The sequence below is a fragment of the Poecilia mexicana genome, unplaced genomic scaffold (assembly GCF_051168715.1).
Source record: "Poecilia mexicana isolate PSO_F unplaced genomic scaffold, ASM5116871v1 scaffold_6, whole genome shotgun sequence".
Lineage (NCBI taxonomy): Eukaryota > Metazoa > Chordata > Actinopteri > Cyprinodontiformes > Poeciliidae > Poecilia > Poecilia mexicana.
Genome location: NW_028263375.1, coordinates 7,374,761 through 7,399,310, shown reverse-complemented (window position 1 = coordinate 7,399,310; position 24,550 = coordinate 7,374,761). Strand labels below are relative to the sequence as shown.

Genomic DNA, 24,550 nt, shown 5'->3' with positions numbered 1-24,550 from the left:
GAAAAGAGAAATAGTATAAGGAAGGAAAGAATTAAAGGACACAAGGAAGGAATTAAAACAAGGAACAAAGGACACAAGGGAAGAAAAAGATAATGAAGGAAGGACAAAGGAAGTAGGAGACAAGGAAGAAATTAAAAGAATTGAAGAAAACAAGGGAGGAAAAAGGACAGAAGGAAATAAGGACCTAATGAAGTGATGAAGGAAGCGAGTCGCCATCATTTGATGTTGGTTTAATAACATCGATCTGCATCAGGAGAGGCCGGCGGCTCATTAACTGCCGTCCATCTTATTAAAGTTCAAACGGTTTCTGGTTTTGCTCGCCGACCTTCACATCAACGGATCTGAAATGAATCGCACAGGAAGCGGACGCTTTCGCCAGGCAGATTTATTCCATCATTATCGACACGAAGCAGCAGCGATGATTAGAAACTAAATGTCAGTGGGGAGTTTACACAGACATCAGTAATCATTTTACAGCAAAATCATAAAAAATTATGTTTTTTTAAAAATGTTAAACCAGTTTCTACCTGGTGTGGATCAGATTAAGCTTCAGAAGATACACAGAATAAACCCAGATGGTGTAAAGACTCAAAAGGAGGAAGTATTAGAACGGGCGGATTATCAGGAGCTGAAGTAATTTTACTTATTTTTCCTCAGCCGCATGGAGCTAGCAAGATGCTAACGCTAGCATTTCTTTTCCCTTCTCACTTAAACATGCAATTAAGTAGCGAACGTATCCCCTTCCAGGTAAAAGTGCATGAGAAGACGCTTCATATTCAAGCTCCATCCAGACTCAATAAATACGAGTGGCTCATTTTCTGCTGGTCATCTGGTGGTTTAGTTTTCTGTCTGACCTACACGGGGAAGAAAAAACGAGGAAAACAGAGATGGAGTATTTCCCTTCAGTTTTCTCCCAGTTTGAGTCGAGCAAACTCGTTAGCCATCTGTAGCGCCTCCTGCAGGCACTGCGTGTTTCTGCCCGTCGCCTGTGCTGACATGTCTTTACCGCCGCCTTTTCCGTCCAGCAGAGGGCACAATTCCTGAACCCACTGGCTGGCCTTCAGGCCGCGGTTTGCCACGTCCTGCAGAAGAAGAGGAAGGGATTCAGTGGGAGAACTGTTCAAAAACAGAATCAAAACATTCCTGAAATGTGTCTGCGATCAGCACTTCTAAAGCAGCTTTCATGTTTCCATGAAAACTGTTAGCATAGGGACATGGACATGCTAAGGTAACGTTAGCAAAACAAGCACAGATAGGCTAAACTAAGCTAATATAAAAAAAACAACTAAGCTAATTATATATCAAAGGTTAAGATAGCAAGCTAAGCTACCTAGGCTAAATGAAGCCAAGGTGGGAAAAAAAATCAAACCGTAATCAAAATGTAATTAAGATTGACAAAGCTAACGCTGATTAACCTGAGACAAGATATAGAAAACTAAGATAAGTCAAGCAAAACTTTTTAACCAATGGTGGATTTAGCAAAGCTAGGCTACACCACATTTAGCTACATTAAATTAAGCTAGGCTAACTAATGGTAAGCAAAAGTAATAGAAATTTAGCTAGACTAAAAAAAAATCATTTAATAAACCAAATTAAGCAGCTTTACTAAGGCTACAATAAGCTACGCTAAACTATAAGTTAAAGAGGCTAAGATAATTTTAGCAAAGCTAAACTAAATTAAATAAATAAACTATGAGGCAAATTAAGGCAAGATTAAAGATTACAAAGATAACATAATGTAGCTTTACATTAAAGGTAATTAGCATGAATCAACATCAACTAAGAACCTACCCTACCCTAACCTAGACTGTACCTGGGTGAGTTTAGGGAGGTAAACTAAACTAAGATAAACTAAATTAATCTAAACTAAATTTAGATTTGGTAGGAAAATAGATAAAGGCAATTTTACCAACTCTTTGCAAAACTAAAAATTGTTGGTCTATATGTCAAACTTTTATCTTTGGCATCATTCAATCCTGTTTATCTGATGCCAAATAGCATAAAATCCAGTTTTAAGTGAGAAATTAAGTTATTTATAAGGGATGATTGGTATGGATGAGTGTCGTACCTGAGGAACCTGACACAGACAGGTGATTTTACCAGCATCAGGGTCAACAGTGAACAACATGGCGGCAGTCTGCGGCGACTGGCTCTTCAGCAGCTTCAGCGACTCGTTTAGAGCCTGAAACAAAAAATAAGACGTTGGATGTTATTCTTCACATCTTCAATTTTTTCAATGAAAACTTCTCCTGACCTTGTTTTCTAGTTGACAATTAGTAGTAAAGCATTGCGTCTGTTTTTCTTTCATATATTTAAGATTTACGTTTTGAACTTAACAGCTAAAACCGATGCTAGTCAGTTAGCGAGCAGCTTTTTGCCCTCCAGCAGGGCGACGCGTCTACACAGCGATCAGGCAGTTCTCGAACCTTAGAAACACCAAATTGAACTTCATGTAATTTTAAGTATTTTATGAACCCTGTGCGTGATAAAATCCAGCCTCTTACCTTTGCTGAGGCTCCGGTTTCCATCTCCATGATGAGCAGCGGCTGGTTGGGGTTGTTCTCGATCTCCTCCTTCGTCTTCTCCAGGACTCTCTTCTGGATGTCGGCCTTGTAGCTGCGGTCCAGGTCGTCCATGGTCTTCTTCAGAGCCTTCAGCGTCTCCCTCATCTCGTCCTTCTGCCACTGAGAGATCAGGGCCGTGCCTATGGACTGCAGGCGACACCGAAACATTAAAACGGAAACAAAGAGCGGCTCTGAAGCGCCGAGACGCCGCCCACCTCGGTCATGTCGGCGATTTCTTTCTGCACGTCTTTGTTCGGGGACGTCTGCTGCTTCACTTTGTCTCCCAGAGCGGACAGGGACAGACGCAGGGCGTCGGCTTTCCGATGGGCCTGCAGGAAAACGAGGAGGGAAGGAGTCAAAGGAGGAGAAAAAACAAGAAGAAAAAAAGCAAAATCCACTGAGGAAGATCAAAGATAATAAAATGTCTTCAGGGTCGGTGGAGACTTGGAAAAACTTTTCCTTTCAACTCCAAATTCAACGTCATTGAAGTTTCACCAGCAAAACTTGAAAATTAGAAAATTCCTTCCTTTGTGTTCAATTTAGTAAAAATTTGCCAATCAGTAACCAAAATAAGAATAAAATTATATATCAGTTGGATTCAAATACAAATTTTAAATTGACTTCATTGCAGGATCTGTAATTAATTCATCACTTTTTTAACTGAAAAATATATAAAAATTGACAAAATAAGCATTTTCAATTCAAAACACTTTGCTGGTAAATTATCGCCAAAAAAAGGACAAAAATCAATCAAGATTTAGGTAAAAATAGAATAAATAAAATTACCAAATCTTTTTTCCTAAATGATTATTAAAGTTTAAATAAATAAAATTTTTGTACTAAAAATATTTTGGGAGAAAACAAAGTAAAAAGAATCACTAACTCTTTTTTCCTAAAAGATAATTTAGGTAAAGAAAATAAAGGAAGGTGGCGACATAATAAGTGCTTTATTCTGGGAGACGGCAGCGATTTGTTTTTATATTTGTAATTTGCATCATGTGCGTCTCCGACCTTCTGGGCTTCAGCTCCCGTCACGGCGACGATGCGGCGGATGCCCTTAGCGATGGCCTCCTCTGAAACGATGACGAAGGGCGCAGCGTGACCCGAGTTCTGCAGATGGCTGCGGATAGCGGAGACAGCAGCACGTTACTGACCGAGCTGCAGAAAGAGAGCAGGAAGCAGCAAGAAGACGGAGGAGGAGGAGAGGCGGCAGATTCAGAGCGACAGCAGGAGGCGTCAGGCGGCTCCGCAGCAGGAATCTGATACTTTAATAACAGAAACACAGCAGCAATCAGCAGCTTTTAGACAAACTGGACATGCTGTGGGGGCCGCCACCAGGGGGCGCTGTGGAGGCCGCCAGGGGGCGCTGTGAGGGCCTCAGAAAGTTGGAGAAGCTAAAAAGCATCTTTAATTCTTCATCTTATTTACTTTCCGTCTTTCCTTTTCCACTTGTACCCAAAATATCCGTGACGATAATCAATGAATATTAGGGAATCGGAAAATAATGATGCAAATCAGAAAAAACTGCAGAGATTAAAAGTAAAAAGTTTGTTCAAACCCACGTTAAAATGATTTCATCGTTTCTGTTGTGACACCATCTGATTATATTCTGGATGCAAACCTCTTTGTTTTGGTTTGTTTTTTATGCTGTTATTTGTTCTGACCTAAACTTCTTTTTTTAAAGTCTGTAATATTTGTTTCACATTCACCAATTGATGAATAAAAAAGAAAAACTAAAATATTATTTCTGATCCTCGTTTTCTGATTGTCTGCCAGTCGATTTTATTTATTTTACAGAATCTGAAGCAGGTGCAGCTGAAGCTGCCACTTAAGGAGTAAATCATATTTACAGACAAAGAATGGTCGTTTCTCACCTTAAATAAAATGTTTCTCTTTCTTTTACAGTTGTGCTTTATCATTTCTCTCCATATGCTGTTTTTTTCAGCTTATGGTTTTGTTTTGAGTCTCTATACTCCAGTTAACGAATAAATTAGCCGACAAAAATCAATTAATCACAATTAATGCTGAATTTATCTGATGATGTTTGTATTTTTGGAGTTTATTTACTTTTAACCCTTAATTTCTTGCTTCATTGCTGTTGTTTCTGCTGGAAGTGTTGAAGTTTTCAAATATTGACACTAAAGAGAATTAAATGTTGCTGTAGCTCATTGAGCTGAAGAGCTGCTGTAGACGGCGACGGCTGTGGGAAGGAAAGATCTCGTTTTCTGTAATTTGCAGGTTGAAATGTGTGAATCTTGAGCATTTTTGAAATTCAAATTTATCACCATGAAATGGAACAACGGCACCACCTGCTGCAAGCAGGAGGTAAAGCTCGTTTCCTTCCACTTATAAAAACAAAACTATTTCCATCCTTCATTCATTTTCTTTTGGAAAAACTTTATTCCTGATTTATTGTGGAAAAATCGTCAGAAACTTTTGTTAAATCAAAATGAGAGATTTAAACTGAGAACTTTATCAATACTCAGTAATAATATTTTTAACTGGTCATTTTTGTTTTGTACTAATGTGTTTATTGTTGAAGCCCCTTCCATATGTTTCCATATTTCTCTGCATTTGCAAACAGATATTTTTAATAAAATGTTTATAAAGTGTTGTAAATTATGAATCATTGATCATGCTCTCCACTCACGTTCCGCCGCAGAACTCGATGGAGGTGAGGGACCCGGCGGGACTGTTGGGGTCGTCCAGCAGCTCCTGGACCGGGGTGCCGATGGAGACGACTCGGACCGGGTCGGGGTAGGTCTCGTCGAACACGGCGCGCAGACCCTGGATGGCCTTGGCCTGAGCCAGCGGGGCCTCCATGGCGTACACTGGCTGCAGAATCAAAATTGGTTTTTTATAGTTTTAACATTTTTGGTTTGAACAAACTTTTGGCCCCAATTTAGTTCCATAGCATGTGGTTTATAAACTTCTGTCAGCGTAGCCCAACTTCAGTTTGTCAGTTTCTGGCCAACCTAAACTTAAACTGACCAGATTAACTTTTTCTAAAATTAATTTTAAACCAACCTAACTTAGTTAGGACAACACATCCAGTTTGCTTATCATATTTTATCTGTTTTTCTTATGTTTTGTCTAATTTATCCAACCTCAGCTAACTGTTATAGTCATGGATAAATCAAATTAAATAAATCGGATAAATTGGTATGTTCTGCGCCATTTTCTTTTAACCAATTTAACCTTTTTTTTTTTTACAGAACATTAGAAAAAGTTCTGTCTACTAATCTGTTTATTATTAATAACTGGATAGCAAAAGGTGCTCAAAAGAAGATTTCATTTTATTTTTTCAGAGAACCTGAACCAGGTGAAGCTAAACCTGCTATTGGAGGAGCTCTGAGTAAAACACACAAAGATTTTTCATCTTAAAGTTTATATTTTTGTACAGTTTTGGTTTAATTACTGCTCTGACTGTGTTGTTCTTTCGCCAAATGGAGTCTGTAAGCTCCCTGTTAAAGAGTAATTAATAAATGAGTTTACGATTATTTCAGTAATCGATTCATCATGACTGATCCCTGGTTTAGTTTAGATTTTAAAGAGAAACAATTAAGATTACAAAAATCGAATCTTTTCACCAACCTTTGCATCTTTTATCATGGCACAAGCGATCTCCTCGGTCCGGCGGATCTCTCCGGTGCTCAGAGCTCCTTTGGCTGTGAAGTCGAAGCGCAGGCGATCCGGAGCGACCAGCGAGCCCCTCTGGTCCGCCTCGCCCAAAACGCCGCGCAGGGCGAAGTTTAAGATGTGCGTGGCCGTGTGGTTGCTCATGATCGGCCGCCTGCGGGCCTGGAAACACGAATGTTTGTCGTTTTTAGCTGCAGAGACGGAGAAGTCAGAAAGAAAGAGAAAAGATTTTCCACCTCGTCGATATGCAGCGTGACCCGGTCTCCGACTTTCAGGGTTCCGTAGACGGTTCCGATGTGGAGAACGTAACCGCCCCGGACCTGCGTGTTCTTCACGGTGAACTCCATCCGCTGCAGAGAAACAAACACAACAAACCTGAGGTCAGAACCAGAACCAGCAGAGAACGGAAAATAACGATCACTGCTTCGACCAGGTTTCATTCTGACTGACGGGTCAAAGGTCAGAATCTGACTTTTATCTGACAAATAAAACTTCTGCATGTAAAAAGATTTATTCAAAAACTTTCAACTAAAAAAAGTTGTTTAGAGCTGAAAAAGTTACACTGAAAAAAAGACAGCCTCTAGTTTTCAGTAAATTCCTCCTGCAGAAAAAGGTTTTTTAAAGAACCATCATTTAATTTCTGCCATTTCGAATCTTTAAAATAAAATAAAAAATAAAGGAAAGCTTGTTTTCAAAAAGAGAATCCGTAGTTTTATCATTTTTTATCGCGATAAATTACGGAACAATTTATTGTCCAGTTCAGCCCCAATACTCCACCATACAACTCAAACAAAAAACACGTTTTGAAAATATTTATTTTTTAATTTCTTTTATAGAAAAGAAAGTGAAGAAATTTATTAGACTGGTATTTAAAAAACCCTGAAATTTAATTTTAAGCCAAATATTCCAGCATAATGAACGGTGCATGCTGAACTCTGCGTTTGTGGCACCTACATCCTCAGAGCTGTCGTCCTCCCGCAGCATGTACCCCTCGTCGAACGTCTGGCCGCCCTGCTCCGCGTAGAAGGACGTCTGGTCCAGCAGCACGCCGCACTCCTGGCCTGTGGTCACTTCCTGGCAGAAGGCGCGGTCCCGCCGCAGAGCCAGCACCGTGGCGGATGTCGGCTGAAACTCTTAAGACGACAGAAACCATCAGCATCTGTGAGCGCAGCCGGAGCGCGCAGCCGGAGCGGGCAGCCGGAGCGCGCAGCCGGAGCGGGCAGCCGGAGCGGGCAGCCGGAGCGGGCAGCCGGGAGCGGGCAGCCGGAGCGCGCAGCAGGAGCGTCACCAACCGTAGGTCCCGTTCTCCTCTGAGGCGTATCTGTATTTGGGAGAGTCGTCTGTGGCCGGAACCTGCTGGTTCCTCAGCTCCTCGATGGCGTAGATGTCCAGCATGATGTGGTCCTCGCCTCCGGCTCCTTTGCCCTGAGACTTCAGCTGAGAAACACGGCAAGTTACAGGTTCAGTACAGGAACTGATTTTAGCCATGAATTGATAATTGCGTGTAAGTTGATTGTTTTTTTATTTCTGTTTTCTCCTCACCTGTGCAGCTTTTTTCTCCTCCTCGAATGCGGCCAGGTTCACCTCCATGCCCTTCTCCTCGGCGATGAGCGAGGTCAGGTCCAGAGGGAAGCCGTACGTGTCGTACAGCAGCCATGCTGTGTCACCTGGGGAAACGTGGCGGCCGGTTAAAGCATCAGGAGACGAGCACACCTGAAGTTCAACCACAGGACTGCTGTATCATTACCTGGATTATGGAAAGATGCTACAACCTTTTATCAAAGTGACTGAAACAATCAGTAAGAGACGAGAGTTGAGGTCCGGCCCGTTCCAGCAGCACTGGGTTTAAACTGTAGCCGGCCGATGCGGCTGTAAAATAAAATCTCCCTTTTTTTTTCCAAACCAGATCTGATTTTAATCTAATTTTTTTCCTCGCTCTTTAAATAAACAGAAAATATTTCAAAAAGTGGCTTTTATTTCAATCATCCCTTCTGAGAGTTGCACAACAAACCAACAGGGCCAGGCTGCCAGAATGTTTAATTACAAGAATATGATCATAATATTCAAAAGTTCTTTTAATAAGAAAAAAGCTTGGATAACTGGGTTTCTTTGTGTTGGTTTTTCTCATAAAATTCTCCCAATTCTGCGGGTTTATTCTGCACTTCATACTTGTATTAGTTTGACCTTATTCCTGTATTACTAAGACTGTATTCTTGTAATATTATGACTTCATTCTTATTATGAAAAAAGTCTTAGAATAACATCTTGTCACAAAGTTGACCTGAATTCAAAGTCCAAATAAATGGAAACAAGATGGCGGCTCTGGGTGTGGTGACATCACTCCGAACCACTCAGAGAGTGAATTAGTAAAAAAAAAAAAAAAGATTTCTCAAATACTAAATCTTCAAAAACAAAATCTTTGATTAATCGATAAAATCCTCCAGATGTTTAGAAATTCCCAGGTAGAAAACAAGGAGAAGCAGGACAGCAAAGTCCAGGTTTTCACTAAATTCCTGCATCTAAGCTCAAACTCACCCGGGATCGTCTTGCAGTCTCCCAGGCTCATGATCTTCCTGTCCAGGATGCGGCGCCCTCTGCTGAGTGTTTTGAGGAACTGCGTCTCCTCCTCGTTTATGACGTCCTTCACCATTTCTGGGTCTTTCCTCAACTCAGGGAAAGCGTCGCCCTGCAGATTTAGAGCAAATTTATCATAAATTTATCATAAATTATCACAAAGTAGAAAAAAAAAAACAACTGAAAGAAAGAAAGATAGACCGGCATATGATAAGAGATGAAACTCTCACCAGAGAGTCGACCACCACATCCACCAGAGAGGCGAAGAATCCCCTCTGAGCGCCGAGCTTCTCATGGGAATAACGAACCGCACGACGCAGGATCCTCCTCAACACGTAGCTGGACAGAAACCCACAGAGACGAAGGTTAAAACACTACAAACTATTATTGATTCCCAAAGACAATCTAGGTCACCGACTGAGTGGAAACAGACTAGAATTAAAACAATTTTATTTTTATATTTAGCTGTTCTAATTGCACTTTTTGAACCTTTTTAAAGAAGGTTTGTTGCAGTTTATTTCTACTTTTGACCAAGGTAATGAACCTATTGCTGTTATTCTCCTAGTTGCTCTGACTGAACAAATGAAAGTTGTTTTTACATGTTTGACCATCGGTGTGTTTAAGTGAGCAGCACTGGTGCAAAGTTATCAAATACATTTGTAATTCAGTACTTTTATGTCTGTTGAATAAAAAGACACATTTTAAGTCAATTCAATGATGTTTTCTGTATCGGATCTTTATCGGCCGATACTGAGCGTCGGATATCGGTATCAGGTTTGAAAACCAGTGGATCGGTGCATCTCTAGATGGAACATGGTGAAAGTCTTTAAGGTATATAGATTATAGATAGTTCTGTAAATTGATCAGTTTTTTTCTGTTTGGTCTTTGTGTGTAATCACTGGTCTCTGTTAAAGTTCTGATTTGAACTGCATACACCTAAAAAGAGTTAAATTTTTTAAAAATGGCTCCCACTCACCCTCTGCCCGTGTTGTCGGGCCGCCCGCCGTCCGACAGAGAGATGGTGATGGTGCGGGCGTGGTCGGCGAGGACGCGGTACGCCATGTCGATCCCGTCGACGTCATCAGCGCCAACTTTACCGGTGTAAGGTCGAGCCCCCGTACCCTGAGGACGAAATCATTTCCACTTCAGTCTGCAGAACAATCTGCTGCCAAAAATACATTCAGGGACAACATGATGCCCTACAAATTACTGAGGTGAACGACAATATTTAGCTTCAGGCATTTTCAAGTAATAAAGTGATAGTGGCATAATAATAATGCATGTTTACTCTGAAAATGTAATCAACTTTAGTTATGTAAAAAAAAAAAACTCCACACTGGAACTAGAAGATGTTTTAAATAAAGAAGAAAATAAAAGAACCATAATTCCTTCATTCCTGCTTTGGTTGTGTTTGTTTTTATTTAGAATTTATTTATTGTTCTATTATTTTATGTATGTAAACAAAATTGCTCTTCAAATTAATAATGGAAATTACATTTTAGTTTATAGAGCCATTAACTGATAAACTGGTTACTGCAGCAGGTTTAGCTCTTTTCTTTCTGGTATTTTGTATCTTTTAAAACCTAAAATAATTTTTTCACATCCTGTTTGTTGTGACTAAAGTCCTCTGATGTTTGTTAAAGTTGCAGTTTATGGAATAATCCAGGTGTTTTCTGGTACCTTCTGGATGGCCTCAAAGTACGGGACGAAGAGGTCGGTGTCGTAGTTGGACATTTTGTTCTGGAGGACGGAGACGAGGCGCTCCAGTCCCATCCCAGTGTCGATGCTCTTCTTAGGTAGAGGCTTCAGCTCCGTCTCCGACTCTCTGCAAACAGAAATGATTTCAGTGATTCTAGCAGAAAACAAGAAAAGTTTAGTCTGGCTAACCTTCAGACAACGAGAAAAAAACGTGTCTGTCTTTTTATTAATGTTTCTATCAAACATTAGATTGCAGTTTGAATATCAACAACTTTCAAGGACTTCAGAAAGAAATCCAGGACTTTCCAAACCTTTAAAACACCAAACTGAAGCATTTTCAATCATTTCTGGCACGAGCCCAGCTGCTTGGTGTGGCTGACCTGTTGAACTGGATGAACACCAGGTTCCAGATCTCCAGCACGTTGGGGTCGTCCATGTTCACCAGGTGAGACGCGTCCCTGCCTCCGATCCGGTCGTAATGGATCTCACTGCAGGGGCCGCAGGGGCCGGTGTCTCCCATCTCCCAGAAGTTATCCTTCATGCTTCCCGGCAGGATGCGCTCCTCGGCCACACTGCAGCAACAAAATGGATTTTATCACTAAGGTGAAGCTTAAGGAGTGTGTTTACATTTCTGAACAGAACCGCATAAAGTGCTTTTGGAATCCCACAGCAGACTCTGTTTGGACCGTTTCTCCTCCCTGTTCTGGGATGGTCCCGCCATCTTTATTTCGGTATCAACTGGTTCCACTTAAAATGCAACTAATCAACTTTTTGTTGCTGATAAACTGCCAAATAGGTTTTTTAGGGTTCCATCTTTATATTTCAGTGTGAATTTTGACATTTCCATGTAAATTTCTTTAGAGGTAGGCTTGTCGCGATAAACGATAAACCAATTAATCGCACGATAAATTAAACCTATCAACCTCATTTTAATTATCGGCCTTATCGTCTCTTCCTATCTTTTTTTCTTTCTGTTGATGACACTGAATGAAAAAGGCTCAGCTCCGATGCTCTTCCTCAGTGTAATGTCCAGCACACACTACATGAGTTGTTGGCGGACTGTCAGCCCATTTTCAAAACCCGACAGAAATCCTAGGTATAACGGTTCGATCGGGTTTGATCGTGCCGTGTGGTGTCCAGCAACATGGGCACAAAATAATGGCTACAAGTCCAGTTAACTAATTTTAAAACCAGGCATTAATCAATGCTTTACTAGAATCTACTTGTGATGCATGTGGCTAGAGTCCTGACTGAATGAAAATCATTATAACCTATTTATGTCACGTTAACGAAGAACAGCTGAAAACCTACCGGGTTTATTAACTGCGGTAGCAATTTGGCTCCAACTCCTCCCCTTGTCATTTCTACATTCTTTGCATGAAACGTTGAATAAATATTAATGTTGTTTCCACATATGGGTTGCGCTGTGTCAGCTGTTTGGGATTCCCCTCCGTTATTTCCCTCAGAAAGCACGGAGGAGAATCCTCGCTTTCTGATTGGCTACCTGTCACATTCAACAGGCTGCATTAAGCTCCCGATTTAGATCGGAGCGGCCACGACGATCTACCGTAACCCACCATACACTGCAGGATGATCGGTTACGAAATCACCAGCGACAATCTTAGATCGGCCAACGATCTAAGATTATCGTAAGGGGAAAATAGGGGCAAAAAAATGGTGTAGTGTGAACTACTGCATTAGGTAGTCGGATGTGCCCGTCTTCTCTATTTAAATATAGTGATTACTGAAGGGCAATACAGACTTCATAATCTGCACTCTTTTGGTTGAATGCAGTATTTATTTCCACTTTGGCTTCATGTTGTTTAGTTTTTATTCAAGTATGTTTTTTGTTAATGGGGACTGAGAATCCTTTTTGTTTTTGGTTGTTTTGTTTATTTAGTTCATCAGTTCCAGTGTTATGTGTTCTTTTGAAAATAAAGTGCATTTATCTATGACAGAAAGTCACATGCAATATTAGTCATTTCCATTAAATCAGTGTCGAAAGGTCTTGAAACAATATTATCGTTTATCACAATAATTTTTTAGACAATTAATCGTCCAGCAAAATTTGTTATCGTGACAGGCCTAGTTAGAGGTGAAAGCCTCGCAACTAAAATATCACAGCAAGTTAAAAATCAGACTCACCCCAGATCGATCCAGATCTGTTTGCACTCCAGGTCGGGCTCCAGGCCTGCATCGGCGTTTCCCCCAAAGTAGGTGACGTACAGCCGATCGATGGGAATCCCGAACTCCTCAGTCAGCAGCTCCAGAGCCATTTTACAGGCCAGTTGCTGAGGGCAGAAAGAGAAAATCGTCAATTCAATCCAATTATGTTTTCTGTATTGGATCAGCCGATCCTGAACCTGAGATATCTGTATCAGATTTGAAAACAGTCGATCTTCAGTTCGTCTCATTTCTGACAGACTAAACAAAGAGTCCGTACCTTAAAGTAGTCCCCGAAGGACCAGGACCCCAGCATCTCAAAGAAGGTGTGGTGGTAGACATCTTTCCCGACGTCGTCCAGGTCGTTGTGTTTTCCTCCGGCACGGATGCATTTCTGAGTGTTGGCCGCGCGCCGCAGCTTGGCCATGGGATGAGACGGGTCGATGGTGTTCAGGAAGATCGGCTTGAACTAACAGGAAGAATAAACAACAAAATAAAATACTTCTGAGCTCTGATCTCCTTTCAGTTTAATAATAATCTGAAGAAAACGTTGGAAACCTCCCAGCTTCTACCTGGTTCATGCCGGCATTGGCGAACAGCAGCGTGGGATCGTCCAGAGGAATGGTGGACGAGGAATGAACGTACTGGTGCTCATAGCGGATGAAAAAGTCAATAAACTTTTGCCGAATTTGAGCTGCAGTCAAAGACGAATCCATTCTGAATCAGCTTTCTGAAGAACGAAAACAAGGAAGGTAACAAGGTAAATGGTCTATACAAAACATGTTCATTACATTTTTTGCAAAATGATTCTTAGATAATAAGCTTTCATTCTTCTCACTTCTGCCTGCTTTGAGCTCCTTTCAAAGCAGTTATGGCCTTTTCACAGAGGTTATTTGCCAAGCAATCAGGAGGAGAATGGAGCAGAAAAAATAAGGCTGCACCAGTCTTCTGCTTTTCCTCGTTTTTCTTCTTGTAGGATTTCAGTTTATGCTTTTCTCAGACACAATCATTCTCCTCATGATGCTGAGGAAGCTCTGCAGTGGTGGCCACATGGTTCTGCAGAGCTTCCTGGACACTATTGCACATCCTGAAGCTTTCTGCAGCTGAGCCATCAGCTGCTCCTTTAGCTGCAGCATTCTCCGCTGCAGCTTCCTGCATCTGGTGCAAAGTGATTTTCTAACACAAGAAGACAATAATCCCAACACATTCTCTTGTCCTTCATAGCTGATTAGATTTCCTTAAGCTGTTTCACAGCTTCACCTGTTCGGACAGGATGTTAGCTCATGAGTTTGGGATAAAATACTAATGAGAATGCAGTTGTTCTTTGCTGCAGAGCCGTTTTACTGCTAAACAGACCAAACATAAAGGGATGTTAGGGGATAAAGAGAGAAACCTGGCACTTTAACTACTACTTCCCTCTACTATGGTTAATTTTTAAGGTGTGACTCTCGACCTTCAGTCTCATCTTTTTCCTTTTCGCGTCGACAGTTCAGTAATCCTGACAGACAGCCGAGTTTTAATAATGCAATTAGCTGCACCCTTCATTCAGCAGCACACAAACCACACCTTTAAATTCACTACCTTTTCACACAGCAAAGTTGTGAGTTGATAAGTATTTAATAAAAGGTTTTTGCAAAATGCATTAGAAACTTAAGTAAAAACAAGATGATTTATTGATTTTGTCCTATTTTTACCCAGCAAGATAAAAAAATAATAATTCATATATCAAATGTTTTGGCTTTTTCCACAGTGAATAAAAAGAATTGTGGCTTCAGCATAAATCACGCTGTGTGGAGTTAAAAAGGTGCAGAGATGAATCCTCCAGGGGAAAATCTGTGGATAACCAGGAACCCTCACAGCAGGTCTCATCTGCTCTGCAGGGCCCAAACGGGCCGGATGGAAAACAGCCTGCTGTCCCTGTCCTGACTACAGGGTCTGTTTATGATGGGATGGAAATATCAACCCCCTGTGGTTTACTCAGCATGTAACTTGACGGAGCACATCGGGGATTTGACCTGCTAATAAATATAAATGCTATGCTATTGGTGTCAATACTGTGTTAGCTATTGGGAATAATCACTCAATCAGACAAATAGTGTCTCAATTATCAACAAGGCTAAATACTTCTGATGATATAATGCATTACATTTATTATACTGTTCATTGGTTTTATAGACGTTTATTCCAGCACCTCTTTGTACTCCAAAAACATGTTGTGAGTTTTACATAAAGAAGGATTTTATGATCATACCAAGCTGTAAATGGCAGCAGTCATACGGATGGGAATGTTGGGAATAAGTACGTTTTTCTTCATCCCACTAATTTCCAAATTATATATATATATTTTTTCCTTTCTGTATATTAGTACATTTGTTTTTGTCTTATGAAGTGTAAAGAAATCACCTAAAATTGTACAGTATCTAATATCTTTCTGGCTTTGAATAAACAAACACATACTACAGAGCAGCTGAAGGTAATAAATGGAGGTGATTGGTTTATTAAATCTGCTTTTTAAGCTTGTTTGTGATATTTTCAAGAAAATAAAGTGCTTTAATTCTCCGGACAGAAATAGAAACTAACAATAGAACCGATAAACTGTATTTATACAGCATGAGTAGAAAAAATGACACTAAACTGGTTTAACCGTTTGTTTTTTCACTCTTAGTCGAAGAGAAACAAGCTGACATGACGTTAGCAAGCTAACATGTTAGTTAGCCTCGAAGGGCTAAATCTATTTTTCCAGGCTAAATTCAATAACTCGAAGCACATGTATCACAGGTAACCTGCCCAGACAAAGTGGTTATTGCAGTGTATTTACACAGAGGTTCATGATAATACTCACAGAAGTCGCTGTTGTCACAGAATGAATCGGTTTCTACTCCCAGAATCACCGCCTTGATCCACGCTGCTCGGCCAAAAGGGAAGCCTGAATCCAACGAATACGCCCATGAGGGCCGCTGATTGGTCTGAGGGCAGCGCTACGTCAGCGGTACACGATTCCCATTGGACAATGCCGCTATCAGTTTTAGCCCATCCCGCCACATCAGTGGTATAAACTTCAGCGCTCGGCTGATGCAATGGAGGAGACGCAGGTGTCAACGTCGACATCTTCTTACTCCTGAATCAGCTTTGACTTATTTATTTATAGCTTACTTTATTTTTTTTAAATACAATTTTATAACTGATTTAATTATTTTATTTACATGTGTATTATATTTTCTTTTTGAATTAATAATTTTTTTAAAAATTTAATAATTCCTTATTATTTTAATCAAGTTGATTGGGTTTAAAAATATATATATATTTTTCCTTATTCAATCAATCAATCAATCAATCAATCAAATTTTATTTGTACAGCACATTTCAGCAGCAAGACATTTCAAAGTGCTTTACATAATTAAAATAAAAACAGCATGTGAGAAAGAGATTTAAAAAAAACATCATTAAAACGTAAACAGTGAGAAAGAGAAATAAAAAGCTGTAGAATTTTAGTTGAGAACTGGGACTCCAACCCATTGGACTTTAGTCAAAACGCCGTTTGACAAGGACTCTAACCTCTCGGACTTTAGTCAAAACGCCGTTTGACAAGGACTCTAACCTTTCAGAAACAGTGAGAAAGAGAAATAAAGAGAAATTAATAAATAGATAAAAAGAAAAGATAAAAACATTAAAAACATTGAAGACATCAAAACCCATCCTAATTTAGCCATAAGCAACTCTAAACAGGTGGGTTTTAAGTTGAGATTTAAAGGCACCCAGTGTTTCAGCTGTTTTACAGTTTTCTGGAAGTTTATTCCAAATTTGTGGTGCATTATTGCTAATCATCTCCGTGCCCATTTTCGTTTGCTTATCTTTTCATTCAGATCTCACAGCATTTTTAAGAATATTTTTTAGATCAATTATCTGGGAAACAAATGTTCAGAACCTGCTTTAAAACTAAGTAAAATTGATGTGTTGTCCCATCATATAAATGTTAAAAAATACATTTTGTGTTTGTGGTTGTAACATGATTTAAAAAAAAATGTCCTGAGATATAAATACGTTTGTAATGCAAATAAATAAATCAATTAACCAATTGACATTAAATAAATTAAACATATTTTTAATATTCAGCAGTGTTTCATCCATATTTGGATATAACATACTGGTTGAAAATAAAATCTTAACAATACTAGTGGAAAAACAACAGAATAAACATAAACCATGTTCCCATGAATAATTTGGTTGGGGGCCATTTAAGAACAGAGTGGATTTAGAATTAATTTGAGATTTTTACAAAGAAAATCTTCTTAAGCATTTATTTAGGTACAAGAGCAAGCATTTTTATTTTATTAATTTTTTTCTCTTTTCATTACACTTTGCTAAGTCCAGTAAGTGTTGCCCAACCTTTGTTGTCAAAAATAAATGCGAAAAAGAAAAAAAGAAAATCGAGGACAATAAAACCCCCAAAATGTTTTGGAAAGTATTTAGTTGTCATCTAATACAGCAACTGTTTCTTGAAAAAATAGACTATTTTTCTTTTTTTTAAAATATTGTCAATTTAGTACATTATGGTAGAGATAAATGGCAAATCTCTAAAGAAGTAAATCATTTTAGTTTTAATAAAAAATAACATAAAAATTAAAAAAAAGTCTCCCACCTCTTCTCTCAACTTAACATTTTTGCCCTAATGGCAAAAAGTTTGGACATCACTGGCATAAACATTTAAAAAGACAATATTGATCAATAGGCTCCCGGAACGTTTCTCCGCTAGCTGTAGTTCACCGGGGACCGTTTTGTCTAGCGGTTCACTTCAGCGCGTCATGCCGACCGATACGAAGCGAGTTCGCGGGCCTGAGGCGTCTCAGAGTCCGCTTCTGTTCTGGTCCCGACCCGCCGAAGTTCTCCCTTCTCACGGACCCAGAGCGGACGGTCGCCAGCGGGATCAAGTTGACGTGCGGCCGGTGTTTGTCCGCTGCGGCCTGGTGAGTCAAGCTAAAGGTTCCGCTTACATCGAGGCTGGAAACACCAAGGTGCTGTGTTGCGTTTACGGACCGCGGGAGACGGAGCGGAAAGATGAGACTGACATGAAATCTGGACGGTAAGGGCTGTTTATTAATCATGTTTATTATTCTCAGTCGTCTAACTCAGAAAGCAGGATTTACATTAAAAAAAAACTATTTTTGAAAATATTTTCTGTTTGTAATTTCCTTTTTAGAAAAAAAACAAAAACTTAAAAAAAAAATCTAAATTGAATTGAGTATGGGGGGGGATCAGAGATTTTATTTTCAAGCTGTATCGCCCAGCCCTGTGGTTTGTTTTCTGACTCCAGTCTGAAAACAGTTTTGGTGTGTTTTGTGTTTTGACTCATTCTGTGTGTGTGTGTGTGTGTGTGTGTGTGTGTGTGTGTGTGTGTGTGTGTGTTTGTTTCTGTGTCTCAGACTGACCACCGACATGCGCTTCGCTCCGTTTTCCTGCCCGGAGCGTGGCTCCTGGATCCAGGGCAGCCAGGACAAGGACTTCTCCCTGATGCTCCAGGAGAGCCTGCAGCCGGCCGTCTGCCTCCATAAGTATCCGCGCTCTCAGATCGAAGTCAATGTCATGGTTCTGGAGAACAGCGGCTCGGTTCTGGCCCACGCCGTCACCTGTGCCTCCATGGCGCTGGCGGACGCCGGGATTGAGATGTACGACCTGGTGCTGGGCTGCTCCCTGCGCCAGGATGGCGGCTCCTACGTGGTCGACCCAACGTACCTGGAGGAGAACAGCTGGAGGTCAGGCAGACGGGAGAAGCGGGGCGGGCTGACGGTGGCGTTCCTGCCCAGTCTGAACCAGGTGTCTGGGCTGCAGTCGGACGGTGAGATGGCGGAGGAGACGCTGACGGCGGGGATTCGGACCTGCATCGAGGGATGTTATAAACTGTATCCTGTCATCCAGCAGGCTCTGATCAAGGCGGTTCGCAGGGCGGCTCCGCCACCAGCAGAGAGCTGAGAGACACTCTGGACCCTCACTTCTCTTTATGTTCATTAACATCACTTATTTTCTATCTGCAGTGTTACAAAAAATAAACTATTCATCCTCAATAGCTTAACATGCAAGCCTGCTTTTATACACTAGTTGGACCGTTGCTTCCTGATTCATAGAGTTTACTACACTGCAAAAAGACCAAATCTTACCAAGTATTTTTGGTCTAGTTTCTACTTCAAATATCTTAATACATGTGAAATGAGACAAAAGAAACTTATAAGTAGCTTTTCAGCAAGATATAAGAGCAATAATTCTCTCATTATGAAAAAGTATTAGTTCTACTTGCAGATAATTTCACTAATAACATGGGAAAAATGTCTTAAATTAAATAATCTGCAAAGAATTATTGACTTAAAACGAGCTCCTATATATAAATATATATAGATATTTGCTCTAAAAACCAGCCCAAAAATACTTAAGATTTTGTGTTTTTGCAGTGTAGTAGGAGCAAATAAAAAATACTAGAAAACCATAAAAATATTATACTAACTATCAACCACGGTGGTGGAGGAGTTATGATTTTGAGCTGTTCTTTTTGGATCCAACAGAAAAAAAAATAGCTGTTGACTAGAGTTGTGTGATTATTGGATAACTCGTGACTTGGTACTAGGACTAGTTAAAAAGTACTAGTTCATCTAGCAGATATTCTTCATTTACATGGGAACAATGTCTTCATAAGTGAAATGATATGCCAGTGAAACTAGTGCCGGGATTATATACATTTTTTTTATCAATATAAGGAATTACTGACCTAAACCAAGCTCCTGTATCTTGGTGAAAGAAAATTTACTTTTAAGTTAGTTTTGTCTTAATTCAAATGTACTGCAATATTTGCACTTGGAACTAGATAAAAATACCTGGTAAGATTTTGTGTTTTTGCAGTGTAGTGGTGTGAACATAAAATAATAGATATTTCTGAAAACTGCTTGTTGCTTTCTCAGATATTTTCCAGATGTTTTCCGGAACTTACCCTGCAACTTTCTGGTTACTTTCCCAAAACGTACAGGGTACATTCAGAGACCAGCTTTACTAAATTGTGACTTGTTATGTAGAACTTTCCAGAACTTACTGGATATTTTCCTGGAATCTTCTGGTAACTTCACAACCTAAAGTTTACTTTATGGAATCCATAAACTCCAGAAAGCAACTGGCAATTTCCAGAACCTCCTGAAAGTCACTCAGTGTCTTTTTATGGATCTTAAATGTGTTGTGAAGGATTAAAATGTCAGATCCCGAATTCTTTAGCTCTCTTCTCATCCTTGCATGTTAGTTTAGTTTAATTGTCTAATGAATCACCGTCTGCTGAGAGAGAAACAGAGCAAACTTCAGAGTTTATTCACCAAAAAGCTCTGAATCCCTAATGTAAGCAGGGCCCAGCTGGGCCCACTTGGGAAGTTGTTATAATCCTCCTCTGACCTATAAACAGGAAAATACAGAATATAAAGCATCATGCTCCCATCTCCAAATAATACACCGACTGTGTTGTCCTTGTAAGGGAATCCACCTCTGCAGCAACTCCGGAAAATTCAAACTTTGGATACGAATATTTTCTTTTGAAACAGAAATATCCACATAATTATCTGAACACTGAGCTGTACGCGACTTTTCCACCATTTATTTTTTTTACATTTTAGCTCTTAGTTGGACTGTTTTGTTATAAATAAACAATAACAGTCTTTTTATGATTTTTGACAGTTTTTTGATCCCCAATATAAAGCAGTCTCCAGTTAAACACGTTAATAGTCATGATTGCCTTCAGTCCAGCTGAATAAAACTTATTTAGAACCAGAAAAGCTATCTGATCTTTTTAAGAAACAACAATTTATCATTTTATGCACTTTATGAAATGTATTTTTAAACCTCTGCCATATTTTTTTCTGTTTTAAAACAAGAAAAAGCCCAAAACTTATGCAAAAAGAGGATGGATATATGTCATTCTACAATTCTAAAATTTGCAGAAGAATTATGAAGGTGGGAAGAAGCTCAGTTTTCAATCTAATCGCTAAAAATTAATCCAGAATAATATTAAAGGCACTTTTAGACTCTTTCAATGGATATGCAGAATGTTTTAAATTCATGTGTCTAAAATTTCTTAAATTCTTTATTATTATTATTAAATTAGCCTTATATGTTTTATTGTGGAATGACCATTTAATATTGTATATTATTCTATGAATTAATTTTTTTTTTTTTTACTCACCGGACTTTTCTGTCAGGCAAAAGTTTGAGCCACCCGCAGACATTGCGCTCGAGACGGGTTGCGGCTACCGGTAACTAGCTGCTAACTAGCAAGCTACCAAAATCCCATAATTCTATATTTATTTATTTGTCTTAAATTTAATTCAAGGTGTCATTAAAGATGTTTATAAAAATTTCTGAATTTGACTTCTTGTAACCTGCAGATATCTTGAATACAATTATTCTATAAAAAGAACTAAAAACCGTATTTGTTGTCAAAGACGAATCATTTTAGCCCAAATTATGAAGAGCAATTATGGAAGATTCATACAGTAAATTGAGTATTGCAGAAGCAAACAATCTTCCCAAATATTTTTGGTCTGATCTTAGTACACTTGAATTAAGACAAAATTAATATATGAGCTTGTTTTAAGTAAATAAGTAATATTGATGAAAAAGTAGAGTGGAGTTTTCCACTCAATTTTTCTCATGTGAAGTAATCTGTTAGTGGAACTAGTATTATTTAAAATGATTATTAATGAATTATTGACCTAAAACAAGCTCCTATATCTCGCTAAAAAGTTTATTTTAAGTTAGTTTTGTCTCATTTCAAGTCTACTAAAAATATTTGCACTAGAATAAAATACTTGGTGAGATTGTGTTTTTGTAGCGCAGACCCCTGTCACTTTAGCTCAGTTTTTCTCTGAATTAATGCAGAAGTTAAACCCTGCGCGCCAGGATTTTATTACGAGGCTCATAAATAAGTGAACAGAAACTGTTGGAAGTCATTTACTTTGTGTTTTTAATTCTGTGACCCCCGGTTTGCTTGTCTCCCTCTGTGGAGCAGCAGATCTCTGCGCAGGGCTGGACCTGCAGATTTCAAACAGCACATCAGCGCGTTTCTGGAAATGCTGCCCGGAAATTTGTCCAAATAAACACAGCTTGATTCAGCCTGGGTGGGCAGACTTATCAAGCACTAATTCTGTAAACATATGAGGGGAATGAGCGGGCCCCTCATTGGCTGCGGGCCGGAGGAAGAAGAAGGGGAGGGGGAGAGTAGAGAGGGGGTTTAGGTGAAATTTGAATGAATGTGGGTGGGCTGGGAACACAGACCGGTTCTGATGGACAGTTTATTTCCCATTTCAGTGTCAACATAACGCAACAAGCTCAGGACAGTTTTCTGGGGCCCCATGAGTGTGAGGAGTCAGTCGGTGAAGGAGAGGCTCCCCTCATGGCTCTGTTCCCCGGCCGCCTGCCGCCGCTCGCTGTCTCCCCCTCGGCTCTGAGCCTCTCCGGAACCCCGCTGATCTACCTGTACGGAGGGGACAGCACCTTGAGCCTGGTTCCGGGGTCCCAGGAGCCCCCCCAGAAGCCTCCTTACAGCTACATCGCGCTCATCGCCATGGCCATCAGGAGCGCGCCCGGGCAGCGCGCCACGCTCAGCGGCATCTACCAGTTCATCATGGATCGGTTCCCTTTCTACCAGGACAACAAGCAGGGCTGGCAGAACTCCATCCGGCACAACCTGTCGCTGAACGACTGCTTCATCAAGCTGCCCAGAGAGAAGGGCCGGCCGGGGAAGGGCAGCTACTGGACCCTGGACTCCAGCTGTCTGGATATGTTTGAAAACGGAAACTACCGCCGCAGGAAGAGGAGGGCCAAGAGCCAGCAGGACGCGCCAGACTCCAAAGATCCTGGATCGAGACGCGCCAAAGTGTCCGTGTCGTCCAGGGGAACTCTGAACTCTGATTGGCGGACAGCACCGACGCCAAATAAAGAGCCGAACACAGAACCGGTTCTTTTAAAGTTCACCCAGCAGAATCCAGCCGCACAGAGACAAAAAGCTCATATTTCCACGGAACCCAACGCTGATCCAGGATCGGCTCAGCGCGCCAACCTGCCCGCTGCCGCACAGCAAACACCGAGAGCGAACGAACAGAGGACGGACAGGTCCAAAGGGTTCACCATCGACAGCATCTTATCCAAAAATCAAGATGAAGCGCGCGGCCGCGTCCTGGACGTTTCAGCGGAAAGTCTCTGCGCGCCCCCGCTCATCAGGTCGCATCCCCATCACCTGGTCCAGGTGGGACTCCCCTTCTGCTCCTACCTGTCTCTCACCTGCTCGGACTCAGCGCTGCGCTTCCACTGAAGGGGAGAGGGCAAAAACAGTCAAGGATTTTTACGCACAGATGCGTAATAGTTTGCCAATCAAAGCTATATTTACCCAGAAACCACAAGATCTGCGCCATTTTTATTACATTCATCACCATCGTCAGCATTAAAACAATACAGCAGAACAGCAGGGAGAAAGACAGGCGTAATTACTGAGTGTTTTTGTTCATGTGTGACTTCTTGTTTCTTTGATTGTTGCAGACAAACACGTTTAAATGCATTTTTTGTTGTAATTTAACACGACAGGGCATGGAGATGCCAGACAATGTGAGGATTAACTTTACTGGACGCTGTAACCAAAACATATAAACTGGCCAGCTCTGCCTTGGAATGTTGCAAAAATAAAGTTCAGGTAGAGATCAAACTGTTGATTGCTGTTATTGATTTATTTTAACAGAAGAATGTCAGAAAATATCCTGCAGATTCCAGTTCACTGCACTGCAAAAACATTCAATCTTACCAACCATTTCTGGTAGAGTTTCTTTACGAGAAATATCTCCAAATAAGACAAAAGTAACTTGTAAGTAACTTTTCAACAAGATAGGAGCTTGTTTCAAGTCAATAAGTTAATATTGATGAAAAAAGTGCTAGTTGCACTATTATTTCACTTATAACATGGGAAAAATGTCTGTTACTAATTGATTAATCTGCCAGGGGAACTAATACTGCTTTAATCAATATGAAGGAATTATTTAAAACAAACTCTTACTTTGCTGAAAAGTTACTTGTAAGTTATTTTTTCTGTATTTGAAGGGATGTTTGAATAAGGCTGACTTAACAGCTGGATTGAAAGTCCATGTAATTAATTACAGAATGACACGTCATGACATCACATATGAGTCTTTACTCATAAACATGAATAAAGACTCCTTTGTGTTTATGACAGGGTTCATCTCAGTCTTACCTCACCCCTTAAATAAAATGTTAGCATTCTGTCTTATTTCCAGTGTATTAACATATTTGCACTAGAAGATCAAAAATACTTTGTAAGATTTTTGCAGTGTGTTTGGTTAGTTGTGCATCACCCTGCTGATGCAGGCAGGACTGAACCAGAATGTTTCTGCTGTTTTCCTGCATCAAACTACAGCCAGCTGTCATTATTTAGTATTTTGGGTGTCAAAAATGCTACAAATAGATGTTAAAAAATTTTGCAGAAAAAAAAAAAACCTTTGCCTCCTGAATGCATCTTTTAGCATCTTTAATGCTCGATCTGATTGTTTTTGCAGTCAACATGCTGCAGGAATCCTAAAATAAATCAAACTCTGGATCCGAGCAGGAAGCAACAAGAGGAATAAAGGGAAAATTACTGATAATGAAAGTGAATCCAATTTGCTGCAAGTCTCTACTTGATTTTTTTTTACAATGTACAAACAAACAAATTTAGAATTTCACTAAATAAATTAAGCAAAACAAAACTTCAGATTTTATAATTGTTTTGAACCCAAACTCCCCGGTTTATGCTGCCCTGTTCAAAGAGCCACATAACCGAATTATAAAACTGCCACTTCAGCAACCAAAGCAGCCATTTTCCCCCTTATGAGCCCCATTAATTAAGTTTT

General features: G+C 40.1%; 3 protein-coding genes across 3 annotated transcripts; 2 read left to right on the top strand and 1 right to left on the bottom strand.

The window, feature by feature from the left end:
* Positions 1-369: 369 nt before the first annotated feature.
* On the bottom strand, positions 370-15,586 carry aars1 (alanyl-tRNA synthetase 1). Its single transcript, XM_014997315.2, has 20 exons — positions 15,481-15,586; positions 13,211-13,368; positions 12,919-13,107; positions 12,621-12,766; positions 10,856-11,047; positions 10,458-10,602; positions 9,754-9,899; positions 9,008-9,116; positions 8,739-8,889; positions 7,746-7,870; positions 7,496-7,640; positions 7,158-7,336; positions 6,440-6,553; positions 6,159-6,365; positions 5,215-5,399; positions 3,576-3,684; positions 2,780-2,893; positions 2,505-2,711; positions 2,069-2,182; positions 370-1,082 (listed from the first exon to the last, which is right to left on the bottom strand). The coding sequence occupies exons 2-20, from the start codon at positions 13,352-13,354 to the stop codon at positions 903-905; spliced, it is 2,901 nt and encodes a 966-aa protein (XP_014852801.1). The 5' UTR covers positions 13,355-13,368; positions 15,481-15,586; the 3' UTR covers positions 370-902.
* A 1,802-nt stretch (positions 15,587-17,388) lies between these two features.
* exosc6 (exosome component 6) lies at positions 17,389-18,699 on the top strand. The gene is made up of 2 exons (XM_014997316.2): positions 17,389-17,718; positions 18,059-18,699. The coding sequence occupies exons 1-2, from the start codon at positions 17,441-17,443 to the stop codon at positions 18,603-18,605; spliced, it is 825 nt and encodes a 274-aa protein (XP_014852802.1). The 5' UTR covers positions 17,389-17,440; the 3' UTR covers positions 18,606-18,699.
* Positions 18,700-21,963: 3,264 nt separating this feature from the next.
* On the top strand, positions 21,964-23,355 carry foxl1 (forkhead box L1). Its single transcript, XM_014997325.2, has one exon. It carries the CDS (start codon positions 22,051-22,053, stop codon positions 22,966-22,968), a length of 918 nt encoding a protein of 305 aa, XP_014852811.1. The 5' UTR covers positions 21,964-22,050; the 3' UTR covers positions 22,969-23,355.
* Positions 23,356-24,550: the final 1,195 nt, after the last annotated feature.